At 43.9% G+C, this 13,158-nt stretch overlaps 1 protein-coding gene across 1 annotated transcript in view; it reads right to left on the reverse strand.

Annotated features, from left to right (window-relative positions):
- NOS1 (nitric oxide synthase 1) overlaps positions 1–13,158 on the reverse strand; it is a 140,355-nt gene that overhangs the window by 109,444 nt on the left and 17,753 nt on the right. Inside the window, 1 exon segment of the mRNA XM_021007998.2 lies at positions 338–1,588. Coding sequence (XP_020863657.1) covers positions 338–1,059 — 722 coding nt within the window. The 5' untranslated portion in view covers positions 1,060–1,588.

The following is a 13,158-nucleotide window of genomic DNA, read 5'->3' on the forward strand; positions in this document are numbered from 1 at the left end:
GGTCTAAACATTAGAAAAACATTTTTCTTTCTATAACAGGTCTCTCATCCTTTCCCACATTCTCTCCTGTCTACTACATAAAAGAGAGGAGTATGAAGTAAATGTTAGCACCCCACCCCTACCTCAAGTTTTGGCTCTTTCCCCCCAAGTCACGTGCCATCCCCTCCTGCCCATCACCATGTCCCTTGCTGGGACCTACTTCCAGGTAACTTCCTAAATTTTTATGGGATGTGGCTGAGCTGGCTGGCTACATGTCCATGTAACTGGGGCAGGTAAACCTGGTCTCTGGGTTGCCAGGCTGAAGCACACATGCACACACACCTGCCACAGGGCTTACCTGTCTGCCTGGACTTCTGCATCTCTTGTCTCTGCCTTGTGTGGCCGCCCTCCATTGATTTCCTTCTTGCCACTGGTAAGCAGGTTCAGCACTGGCTGGATCTCTTGGAGAAGGTCATTGCTCTCCCCACCACCATGCAGGCCAGCCAGGGCACTTTTCTTTGTGGGCTCCTCACCCTTCTGGTCAGGTACCATGCCATTGGTTTGTGCCAGGGAATTGTCTTGACCATTTTTCCTGGGGTGCTGAGGCACGTTCCAAAGGGCCACAGCGCTGTCTGGCCCTGGGGGCTGATCTTTGCTGGGCACGGTGTGGTGGGACAGGTCCACTGTTTTGGTGGCTGGGCCTAGGGGCCGGGTCACCCGGACGGTCTTGGGTGTCCCATCACCAGTGAATGTAGTCTCCAAGTGTGTAGTGAAGCCCTCTGGGCCCCTCAGGATGAGGACCACATGAGTCTCTGAGGCAATGCTTCTCAGAACCTCCAGGGCACCATCATAGCTCATGTCCACCAAGGGCCGGCCATTGACTGCAAGGATGATATCTCCTGCCTGGATAAGACCACTCTGTTCAGCTGCCCCACCCCGGATCAGGTCAGATATAATCACTGGAGGCTTGCTAACCCGTTCTTTCACGAGGAATCCCAAGCCTCCCACTTTGCGTTTGAACAGCCTTACAGAAATGACATTGGGTTGAATTTGTTGAACACTAAACATGTGGTCTTCCATTGTAACTTCAGAGTATCTGGCCCAATGAGTGTAAGCCTTAGTGATCAGAGGCTTTGTCCCTGAATGAGGAACACTCTCTGGACCTCAAAAAAAGGAGTTAAGAAGATGGATACTGCTGGGGCTGGAGTTGTATGAGACAGGCTCAGGAGAAGGATTGGTTCTTTGGCGTTTGAGTAATTGGTCTTGGATATCAACTGGTGCAGATCATCTGGTGGCATCTATTCATTCCAATCTCAATTTCTGGGGCATGGTATGATTCACTGCTGCTCTCACTCTCTTGCTCCAAAGGAGGGATGGGTGACTTCTCCTGGGGGCTTCAGAACAGAAGAAGATTCAGTCCCAAAGAAACAGATGCCAAATCTGGCAATACCACTCTGGCACAGAGAGGGCCCCTAGGAGCTGCTCTAGTGATGAGACGTGCCAACTCCAGATCATTCCTCACTGTTAGTTAGATGAGGGCAGCAACTTTTCTCATAGGTGTCTCAGTAGATGAACTGTCATGCTGAGAATGGACTGGTGGCTTCTTGAGCTAAAAACAGAGAGGAGAGGAAAGGAAAGAGAGAGAAAAGATACATGAGATCGATGAGCATGGAAAATAAAAATGGGAAGCATAGACCTGAATAAGGTAACCAGGAGACATTCCTGTTGGGAACCTCAGGACAGAGTTTTGAGGGCAACTCAGAAAATGAGCCTAATCTCGAGGGGATTCCCTTCCCAGTCAGCTGTAAATTACAGAATTATATCTCCATGATCAAAGACCTCAGTGACAAAAGGGTCTCCCTAGGGGTGCCATTGACAGTCAGAACCAGAAATGAGATGGTGAGAAACTTAAGGGCTCTATGCCAAATCCTCTCTACATCCCTCCTGGACCCAACGTACAAGACAATGGTCTTTTCCCTTCTGCAGCAGAATAATGTTAGTTCACAGAACAATGCCTCATTTACATGGCATACCCTATTCACTTCCTCCTGCCCTACCAATAAATACCACCAACAAACTGGAAGAATGATTTTGCTTTTGATGAGTTGCAACCAATCAATAAACGTTTATTAAGCACCTATTATGTGCCATGATCTATGCTAAGCTCTGGGGATACAAAAAGAGGCAAAAGACAGTCCTTGCCCTCAGGGAGCATACAACCTAATGGGGGAGACAAAATGCAAATAAAGATATACAAAGCAAGCTATGCAGGATAAATAGGAAATAATTAAAAGAAAGAAGGTTCACAAATGTTCTCCAGACATTCTTTTAGTGTATGTGACATTCTTCTGTAGTTTTCTTATTGTCAATAGTATTACAAAGTCTATTCTTGTCTATCTGGCATGAATCCATCCACTTATAGTACGTAATGGATATAAGGCTGGAAGGCCTCATTCAATTGCTGTGTCAAAAGTAGGAATCTCATAGGTTCTTAAAATTAATTTATTTAATCCTGAATATTGAAAGCCTTGAGGAGAAAAAAAAGCCTCTCTTCACCTGAAATCTTGACTTCTCTGACAAAAGATTAAATACTATTGGTCATTTTCAAATAAATCACTTCTAAGGGTCTTCTAGACTTGGGCTGGGGCTTGGGTTGTTGGATTTATGGCTTTCGGCCCCCCACTGCCACACCAGCCCTAAGATCATGCTCTTCATAGACCCAGAAGGAGCTGGAGAAAGGCTCATGTGCCACATTATTCGCCTGGTTATAAGGCTCTGATAACAGGAAACAATACACACTAGAAGAGCAACACAGACTTTTGCTGGTACTGTGAAATATGTGGATTGTAGAGGTCCAGAGGAAATTCGTGAGACCCACCAGAAGGGAGGGAATTTTGGTGCTCTGTGAAACCAAGAAAATATTTTTCTGATGGTTGAAGGCTAGATTATAAGCACATTTTGAATATATCAGCAGATTAAATAAAACTATTAAAGTCTCTTGAATATAATAATAGCTCACATTTATGTGCACATTAAAGTTTACAAATTACTTTATATACATTATCTTATCTGAGCCCACAACAAACAGTGAGGGAGGTGCTATTATTACAATTATTGTTATATATGTATAATATTATATATACAACATGTAATATTATAATGTGCTATTATTCTTTGGTTCAAAGGTCACTGCAGATGATGACTGAAGCTATGAAATTAAAAGATGCCTGGTCCTTGGAAGGAAAGCTATGGCAAATCTAGACAGCATACTAAAAAGCAGAGATGTCACCTTGCCAACAAAGGTCTGGATAGTCAAAGCTCTATTTTTTTCAGTAGTAACGTGTGGCTGTGAGAGTTAGACTATAAGGAAAGCTGAGCACTGCGGAATCGATGCTTTTGAATTGTGGTGCTAGGGGAAGACTTTTGAGAGTGTGTTGGACAGCAAGGAGATCAAATCAGCCAATACTTAAAGTAATTAATTTAGACTATTCATTGGAAGGTCAAATACTGAGGCCAAAGCTTAAATACTCTGGCCACATAATGAGAAGATGGGATTCACTGGAAAAGACCTTGATGTTAGGAAAGATCAAAGGCAAAAAGAGAAGGGGATGGCAAGGGATGAGATGACAGATAGTGTCATGGAAGCAAAGAACCTAAGCTTGGACAGACTTTGGGAGATAATGGAGAATAGAAGGGCTTGTCATGCTATGGTCCATGGGGTCATGAAGGGTCAAACATGACAAACAACTGAATAACAACAATAGGTGCTATTATTACCCTCATTTTAAAGATGGGGAAACTGAGGTTTGAAGAGGACTAAGGGCATCCAGCTAATAAGGGACAGAGGCAGGCTGGGAACAAAGGTCTAATCTTAGTGGGGAGCTGGAGGTCCTTTGTGTAAGACCCAAAGTGGATGGATTAAGATGGCCCCTGAGCCCCCTTCCAACTCCTAGGTCAGTGATTCTGTGAGGCTCAATGCTGATATTTTAGCCCTAAGTCAGGACAAATATGTATGTGTTCTTTCTTGTGTGTGTGTGATAGCATTACAATGGATGTGAATGTGTATGTTTGTGTACAGTGGGATTATGGTAGGGCTGCATGGTATGAATGTATGCTATGTATGGGGTGTGAGCACATGTTTTACTTGTGTAGTTGCTGTGTAGGAGGCTGTGTATCTTGATGTGTGCATGTGATTGTGTGGTGAATGTATGGGATGAGTGGGTGGTTGCTGTGCATGAATGGGTGTGGGTGTATATATGGTCTAGTGGAGAGGATAATGTCTTTGGAATGAGAAGATCTAGGCTTCACGTCTGGCTGTGTTCTCTCATTTGTGTGACTTCCTTTCTCTGAACCTCAGTTTCCCCATTTATGAAATTAAAGGCTTTGACTAACTCTGAATCCTGGGGGATCTGGTTCAGGTCAGAGATGGTACAGATGGTGTGAGAGGGCGGTGGAAATAACCATTCCAATTCTTTTCTTTCTCTCCCTTCAAGTCCTAGTTACATGCAAAGTAGCGCACTCCTTTCTTCTGGGTGTCCTCTTAGCCAACCCAGTTGAGTGGGGAGCTCCCAGCTGCAGTGAATGACAGACACTCTCGTCCTCATCTTGCCTTCAGCTCCTTTCCTGAGTCTCACTGGGACCAAGACAATTGCCCCACGATCCAATGTTTTTGGGGACTGGAGGCTAGGGTCAATCCATGTCCTCCCCCTCAGCCCAAGGGATCATCTCCTGGGTCAGCCTGAGTCCCTGGTGTGTGTGTGTTCAGCCTCCTCCTTTGTGGGGTGTGTTATGTAATGCCGCCAGCCCCTCTGTGTGGGAGATGGAATAATAAATATCCTAGGACCAGCCTGGTTTGTACTCTCCATCTGGCATCTCTGTGTGTGTTTCTCTCTGTGTATTCATGCATCACTTTCCTGCTGTGTCATTTCTCCGGTGTGTGTGTGTGTGTGTACGCGCGCGCAAGTGCATTTGCACGCGTGCACGTTTTCTCAGGCTCTCCTGAGTCTCTCTCTCTTTGTATTCTTCTCTAGAGGTTCCAGAAGGACCAGAAATCCAGAAAATAGCACCAGTCTCTTCCTGGCCATGGAATGCCCATGCCCATACTCCCTTAGCTGTCTGCCATCCCAATTCCATCTGGAGATTTCACTCATTACAGAGGAATTTTAAAATGTTTAGGTGCAGAGTCAAGCAGACAAGACCACAAGAGCCCCTTGGATGGCACAAGTTGGGAATCCCACCTCTGTTCTTTTACTAAGGGAGAGATTTTGAGGCAAGTCTCACACATGCTAATAGAGAGAAGGCTCTCATGTTCTCCTCCTCCACTCTTCCCACACTCCACTCCTTGGGCTGGAGCTGTCAAAAGGAAATATGGCGCCCAAGCTAGTAGCTAGCCTAATAGCTAGCATTTATATAGTGCAGTAAAAACATGCCCATTTTATAGATGAAGCAATGAAGGCAGACAGAGATTAAGAGGCTTGCCTGGAATCATACGGGTCATAAGCATCTAAAGTCAGACTTGAACTCAGGTCTTCCTGCCTCCAGTTCCACTGTATGAGTCACTAAGTTAACTAGCTACCCATAGTAGGAAGTCATTGGTGATGGCCGGCAAAGGATTTTCGCATGTGTGGTGGTAGGGGATGAGGAAAGGTATTTAGGCCTTAAGTCTCTCTGCCTCACCTCTCTTCCTTACCAGACCCCTTCCCCAAGTTGCTTTAGAGGGGTGTAGCATTGGGGATTAGAGGACCAGGTTTGAATTTAAACTCTGCCATGGACTTCCTGTGTGACCTTTGGACAAGGCACATCATTCCCTCTAGTGCCCATTGGGAGGCAAAGCAGAGTGGATAGACAGCTGGCCTTGCATTCAGGAAGCCTTGGGTTCAAGTCTAACTTCTGACATATTCTGTATGTGTGACCGTGGGCAAGTCACTTAACCCCTCAATGCCTTAGGCAAATTTCTAAGGTTATACGTTACAAACAGGTGCAGGACAATTGTAGGTGTATATTAGTAGAGGATAATGAAAGAACACCTAGCAATTATAGTGCTTTACAAATATTATCTATTTTACCCTCACAACATACCTGTGAAAGGAATACTATTATTATTCCTCTTTTTACAGATTGGGAAACTGAGGTAGACAGTGGCTAAGAGATTTGCCCAGCTTATGTCTGAGGCAGGATTTTTGAATTCAGCTCTTCCTGTCTATAGGACTTAATCCACTTTGCCACCTAAACACACACACATCTACATACATACCCACATAAATACATACATAGTACATACCTATCTATATACCTACATACACAAACACACTCATAAAAGGAGGGACTAGCTTTTCTCTGAGGTCTCCTCTTCCACGTTCTTTGCCAGCTCTAAGAGCTTGCAATTCATTCCCAGGATCCTTGGCCTGGACAACTGTCTGAGACAAGTACAAGGATGTAAGGGCTGTGGATCTTTGTGAGGCATTTAATGCTCAGACCTCAGTTTCCTCCTCTTCCAAATGGCTGAACTAGAAATTTCCTTCCAGATCTATGATCTGTGAACATAGACAGGATGGCCACAGTGTGAAGATGCATTATGGGTGAGTGGAGTAGGGGATGGGTGGTAAGAATCCTCCCTTCCCTTTTCCTGTTCCTAATCTGTGGCAGTCTCAGAATCCATCAAGGATGTCCAGGCAATGGGAATATGTCACCAAAAGAGATGCCTTCTCCTTGCCTCCTCAGCTTTACTAAGGTGGTGGGAGTGCTCCCATGGCTTGGATGAAATGGGAGTCAAAACGTCCTCTCTGTGACATGGAAGACTTACCACTGACCCTGTCGCTGCCTCCTAATATCCTCTAGGCCTCACCACCTTCCCTGACTCTATGCCCTGCAGTCCTCTTATACTGCTATTTGATCTACTTTTGTGGCATAAGTACCTCTGGGACTTACCATCCACTTCACTGCTGCACTATAATGACTTCTACCTTACAGATGAACTTTGTTTTTTATATGTCTTTAGCTTCCCCAATTTGAGTTTGGGCTTTTAAAATTTTTTATTTTGAGTTTGACTCCAGAATTTAGAATAGTGCTTAGCATACCATGCTTAATAAATGATTTTTCATTCATTCATTCATTCATTCATTCATTCATTCATCCTTCTATGATCCTCTAATAGGGGATGTCCTGACCTTGGTGATGAACCCTGGAAACAAGGGCATAGGAAATGAAGGGCTTGAGTAATCACATGGCCTTGACACTTCACAATCTGTGATTTCTTGGTGTGGGAACTTACTGACACAGAGAGCAACCCAGAATCAGAGTCACAGAACCTCATCTTTGCAAGAGAACTGGTACCAGAACAAAAATCCCCTATGTTGTGGTTGTTCAGTCATTTTTCAGTTGTGTCTGATTCTGTGACCCCTTTTTGGGGTTTTGTTGGTAAAGATACTGGAGTGGTTTGCCATTTTCTTCTTCAGCTCATATAATAGATGAGGAAACTGAGGCAAACAAGGGTAAGTGACTTGCCCAAGGTCTCATAGCTAGTAAGTGTCTGAGGCCAGATTTGAACTCAGGTTTTCCTGACTCTAGGTCCAGTATTTCATCCCAATCCACCACACTTAGATCCCCTGTACCTGACACCCAACAGGCAGTGATCTAGCCTATTCTTCAATACTTCCATTGTGGAGAGACTCATTCCCTCTCAAGGCTGCCCATTCCACTATGTCTTAGTTGATGATCGTAGAGAGCTCTCTTGGCTTAAGAAAAAAAAAAGGCACCTCTCTAGAGCCCACCTAGTGATAAGTCTTTGTGAGTCTGGGCTAGACTGGTCCTTGGATGTCAGACACGGTCTGTCACCAGTGCTGCACTGGAAGCTTCTCCCATCGTGTGAGACGAGCCAGGGCTTGTGCTGTTTTGGCACAGCCTTGGAGCCCAGGGTGACCTCCCTGCCATGACGAGGCAGTGGAGGAGGACCTTGGCGGAGGACACTCGTGCTTCTTTGGTGGAAATAAACCATAGGTCAACAGTCACTCCTCATTTGGAAATGTAAATCTTTACACAAAAGCATTCAAAAGCCCAAACAATCCTTTCTCTCATCTTAAAAAAGAGCCAGAATTTCTTAACAGATCCCAAACTACTAATTTTCAGTCTTTCCCCCAAGGAATATAACAGCTAGGAATCCATCTGACATCCCCTCTCCCACGCTGGCAGCTCATTGCCACAGCCCTGCAATTCTCCCCCCACCCCCAAATCCTTGGAGCAAGTGGGGGACAGCCTGATACTGGGTAGCTGGCAATGGCCTGGGAGTCAGAGGACCTGGGCTCCAATTTCATCTCCACTTACCCTCACTGGGCCCCTTCTGAAAAACAGGAGGGGTATAGGATAGATTACTAAGGGCCCTTACAGTTCTGATATTCTATAGTCTATAGCCCTCCCAGCTCTGACATTCTTTGTTCTAAGGATCCACTCAGCTCTGACTTTCCCTGTTCTAAGGCCCCTCCAGCTCTGATATTCTGTGACTTAAGTCAGTTCTTAAAACATTTTTTTTTCCTTGTCCTAGACCCCTCTGACAGTCTGGGCCTGATCTGGAAAATGTGAGAGGATTAGGCTAAATTATTAAAGTCCCTTCCAGCCCTGATATTCTCTGTTATTTATAGATAACAGTCTATGGACTCAGAAAACTTTTTTTTTAATTCATAAAAGAAATGATAAATTTAAATTAGGGGTCAATGAAAATAAAAACATTTTTTTCCCATCCAAGTTCTGAGATCTTCTGAAATCCCCGAAGGGGTCCACGGATTGTAGGTTTAGGACCTCTGCTGGAAAGGCTCTCCAGGCTCTATCATTCCATGTTCTAAGGGTCCTCTGAACTTTAAAATTGTACATCCTAAGGTCCCTTCTAGCTCTGTGTTCTAATGGGCCTTCCAAGCCCTAACATCCCAAGTTCTAAAGAATCTTCTGGCTCTGACATTCTAACATTTTATCTCTAGCTCTAAATTCTCATTGTCTGTCTTCCTGAGCCTCAGTTTCCTTTTCTGTAAAATGAGAATGTTGGAATTGGTGATCTCTGAAGTGCCTTTGAACTCCACATCAAAGGTCCTTCATTGCTGTGATCGCATTCTCTAGGGGGCTGACCTGATCAAGTTAGGGGAGGACTGTCCCTTGGTCCACTGATCCTTTCTTCCCCTCCCCACCTCCTGTTCCTCCTTATATCATTCCTCTGCTTTACCTGGTTTCTCCCTGAAGGTGCTTCCTGTGACTCAATCCAAAAGTCCCAGAATTTCAGAGCTTGAAAGGACCTCAAAAGCCATTCAGTCCAACACATGCCTGATCAACGAACCCCTCTCCAGCATCCCTGACAAGTGAGTACCATGCTTCTGAGATATGGATCACCCCTAAAGGCAGCTGGATGGTACAGTGGACAGGGAGATAGAATTAGAGTCAGGAAGCCCTGGCTTCAAATCCTGCCATAAGCATTATTAGCAGTGTGACCTTGGGGAAGTTATTTATTCCCTGTCTGCCTCAGTTTCTTCAATAATAAAAGGAAGATAATAATGGCTCCCAGAGTTGTTGTGAGGATCCCATGAGGTAATATTTGTACAGTGCCTGGCACATAGGAGGTACTTAATAAATGTTCTTCCTTTTTCCAGGATAAATGCCCTCAGTTCTTTCAACTGATGTTTGTATGGCATGATTGTGGCCGCCCTCCACTGGAAGACTACAGTTCTCAGAACAGAACACAGTAGTTCAGCTGTGGGTTGGCCATGGCTGAGGACAGCAACCCCATCACCTCCCTTGCTCTCTCCCTGCTGCCCAGCTGAAGAGTGCATTAGTGAGTTGGTTATCAAAGGAACATTGTTCTCATCCAGATGGTAAATTGAATGAAATGTCCTTTCAAGCAATTCATGCCGAGGGCCCCCAATAAAAAAGCCTCAGGTGCCATGAGAGACTCAGTTTCCAAATTGTTTGAATGATACTTAAACACTTCATCTTTGCAGCAAATTGGTACTCAATGGTTTTCTGGAGTGGCGACTGACATAGACGATTAGTGCCATTTTCACGGTAGTTTGGAACATTTTGTCATCCTGCTGCCCCTCCCAGAGTTAAGTGTCACTGGCCCATTTTATCAATAGGGTGGAAGACAGCCACAGGAGGCCATGATTCATTTATTTCCTGGGTGGTCTCCAGTAAGAACTAGATTGTTAAACTCCCATTTTATATTGGGAATTTTTTTTAAAAAAGGTTTTCAAACCCTTTTCAAATTGAGTATTTTTGGGTTTTCAAATTGGGTATTTTTTTTTAAAAAAAGGGTTTAAAAAAGGGAGAATGAGACATTGTCATTTTACATAAGGAGAAAGAGAAAAGTCTAAGAGTGATTCATAGATGTTTGGGGGTCCAAGCATCATTTCAATGATGACATGTTTCTCTTGATACAATGTAGGTAATACTCCTTGTGGACAGGGACTTTTTTTTTTGGTCGATGTCCTCCCAGCACCCAGCACAGTGCCTGGCATATAGTAGGTGCTTAGTAAAGATTTATCATTTGATTAAGGGAATAAATTAGGAAAATAAAAGCTTCAGCAGCTCCCTACTCAACCAATAAGGATCGATGGAATAGCTAAGGCTATTTTCGAAGGGAGGAAGAATGAAAGGAGGGGAGGGAATAAGCATGCATGTATCACCTACTATGTGCCAGGCACTATGCTAAGTGCTTTGCAAGTAATTAGCTCATATGACCCTTCTAACAACCCTGTGAGATAGGTGCTATTATTAGCCCCATTTTACAGTTGAGGAAACTGAGGCAGACAAAGGGTTAAGTGGTTTGCCCAGAGTCGCATAACTAGCAAATGTCTGAGGGCAGATTTGAACTTGAGTCTTCTTGACTCCAGGTCCAGAACTCTATCCACTGTGCCATCTAGCTGCCCAATGTAGATGTAACCACTGGTTAACTGGAACATGGAATCAGATTGAGTCTGCATGTGTGATTTCATTGTTGAGAGGGAGACATCCATGTGGAAACTCTCTCTACTGATGCAGAGCAGCAATCCTCAGATCACTTATGGTTTTAGAGATTTGCCTGAGGGCCCTGAGAGATTGAGAGGCTTTTTCTTGATCAGGCATACCTAGAATGTATCAGAGGCAAGATTCAAACTCAGATCTTCCTGTATTCAAGGTCTACTCTCAATTTACAGATTAAAATGGGGAGTAGGACATCATTTATTGTTTAGCTATTTTTCAGTCCTGTCTAACTCTCCATTTGGCAGAGATCCTGGAGTGGTTTGCCATTTCTTTCTCCAGATCATTTTACAGATTAGGAAACTGAAGCAAACAGGGCTAAGTGACTTGCCCAAAGTCACACAGCTAGTTAAGCTAGTTATTTGTCTGAGACCAGATTTAAACTCAGTAAAATGAGTCTTCCTGACTCCAGGCCCATTGCTCTGTGCACTATGGGTCCACCTACCTGCCTAGGACATCAGAGCACAATGCCAAGAAAGACTGGGAGTCTGAGGATCTGGGTTCAAATTCCAGCTCTGTCCCTCACTGCCAGTGAGACTGTGAATAAGTCCCTTCTCTGGGCTTCAGTTTCCTCCTCTGTAAAAAGTGGGGGTTGGATTAGAATGATCTTGAAAGTAGGTCTCTTCCAGCCCCGAGTATATGATGTATGAATATAAATATATGATACCATACTTTATTTCCTTTAAGTCATCAATACTTGCTGCTTTAGCAATTAGATGATAACTAGACTTTTTTTTTTTGGTGAGGCAATTGGGGTTAAGTGACTTGCCCAGGGTCACACAGCTAGTAAGTGTCAAGTGTCTAAGATCTGATTTGAACTCAGGACCTCCTAACTCCAAGGCTGGAGTTCTATCCACTGTGCCATCTAGCTGCCCCAATAATTAGATATTTAAAATCTTCCTTTTTCCTTCCGCAAAGCAGAAGAAAGGAAATGGTTCCATTTTAGTGAGAAAAATAGTTAGCCTAGAAAGATGAACAAGAAGGTAGATTCTGGGAATTCTAGAAAATTATCAAGTAGCTAAAGGCCCATAACTGCAGGAAGCAGTGAATTACTGGTGTTTTACAACTAGTTCTCAAAATTAAAAAAAATGCAGACAAGTTTTTAAGTAAAATTTGCATTATTAATACTTTCTCCACCATTTTCTTAAGTCTAGAAATCAACAAAACACTAAAAGAAGCCCTGGTTTGTAGTATTTGCCCACTTCTGAGGTGCAAATGATCACAGTGAGAATTTAACAATTGAATCCCACAAGCTGTAGCACACCAATGACTGGAAGGGACTTTAGGAATCACCCACCCTGGCCCCCTACTTAACAGATAGGGGAACTGAGCCCCAGTCAGCAGAAATGACTTGCCCTGAGTTGTACAGCTAGCAGGTGGCAGAACTGGAAAGCAGTTCATCTGATTCCCATTGTAAACTTCTCTCCCCGCACTGTGCCATGAGGTCCAGCCTCTTGTTTCCTCATGTCTTATTTCAGGTGAGAAAGATTTGGTGTGATCAGAGCTTTAGAACTCATTCAGGGAATTCCAGAGACCTTGTAATGGATTTCTAAATGCCCTACCTGGAGGAAAGCTTCCCTGCCTGCCTTTCTCTCCTCTTTCCTTTCATCACACCACTGTGCTTTAAGCAAAGGTGAAATGATAGATCTCATTTCTATCTCCATCACTTTTTCTTGGAATAAAATAATTCTCCTTTTCTGCCGGCACTTCCCTCTTGAAATCCGACCATAGCATGCCCTATTATTCTAACAGAAGCTGAACAAAATTCCTTCTTTTTCTCTTACCAATTAATCAACCAACAAACATTTGTTCAGCTCCTACTTGTGTGATGTGTTAGACACCAGACATACAAGGAAAAATGAAACACATTCTTTCAAGGGACACACAATGTGTACATTCAAGCATATGAGATGGGAGAAGGCAATAGTAGGTGGAGGGATTGAAAAAGGCTTCATGTAAAAGGTAAACCTTGAGCTGAACTTTGCAGGGAAATAAGGATTCTAGGAGACAGAGATGAGAAAGGAGTGAATTCCAGTTGGTCCAGAGTTTATGTGACTTAAATCCTATATTAGGGCAACTAAGGGTGCAGTGGATAGATCACTAGGCCTGAAGTTAGGAAGACCTGAGTTCAAATCTGGCCTCCGACACTTACTAGCTCTGTGACCTTGGACAAGTTACTTAACTCTG

This window comes from Phascolarctos cinereus, unplaced genomic scaffold, assembly GCF_003287225.1.
Source record: "Phascolarctos cinereus isolate Bilbo 61053 unplaced genomic scaffold, phaCin_HiC Scaffold_4;HRSCAF=312, whole genome shotgun sequence".
In the NCBI taxonomy this organism is placed as follows: Eukaryota; Metazoa; Chordata; class Mammalia; order Diprotodontia; family Phascolarctidae; genus Phascolarctos; species Phascolarctos cinereus.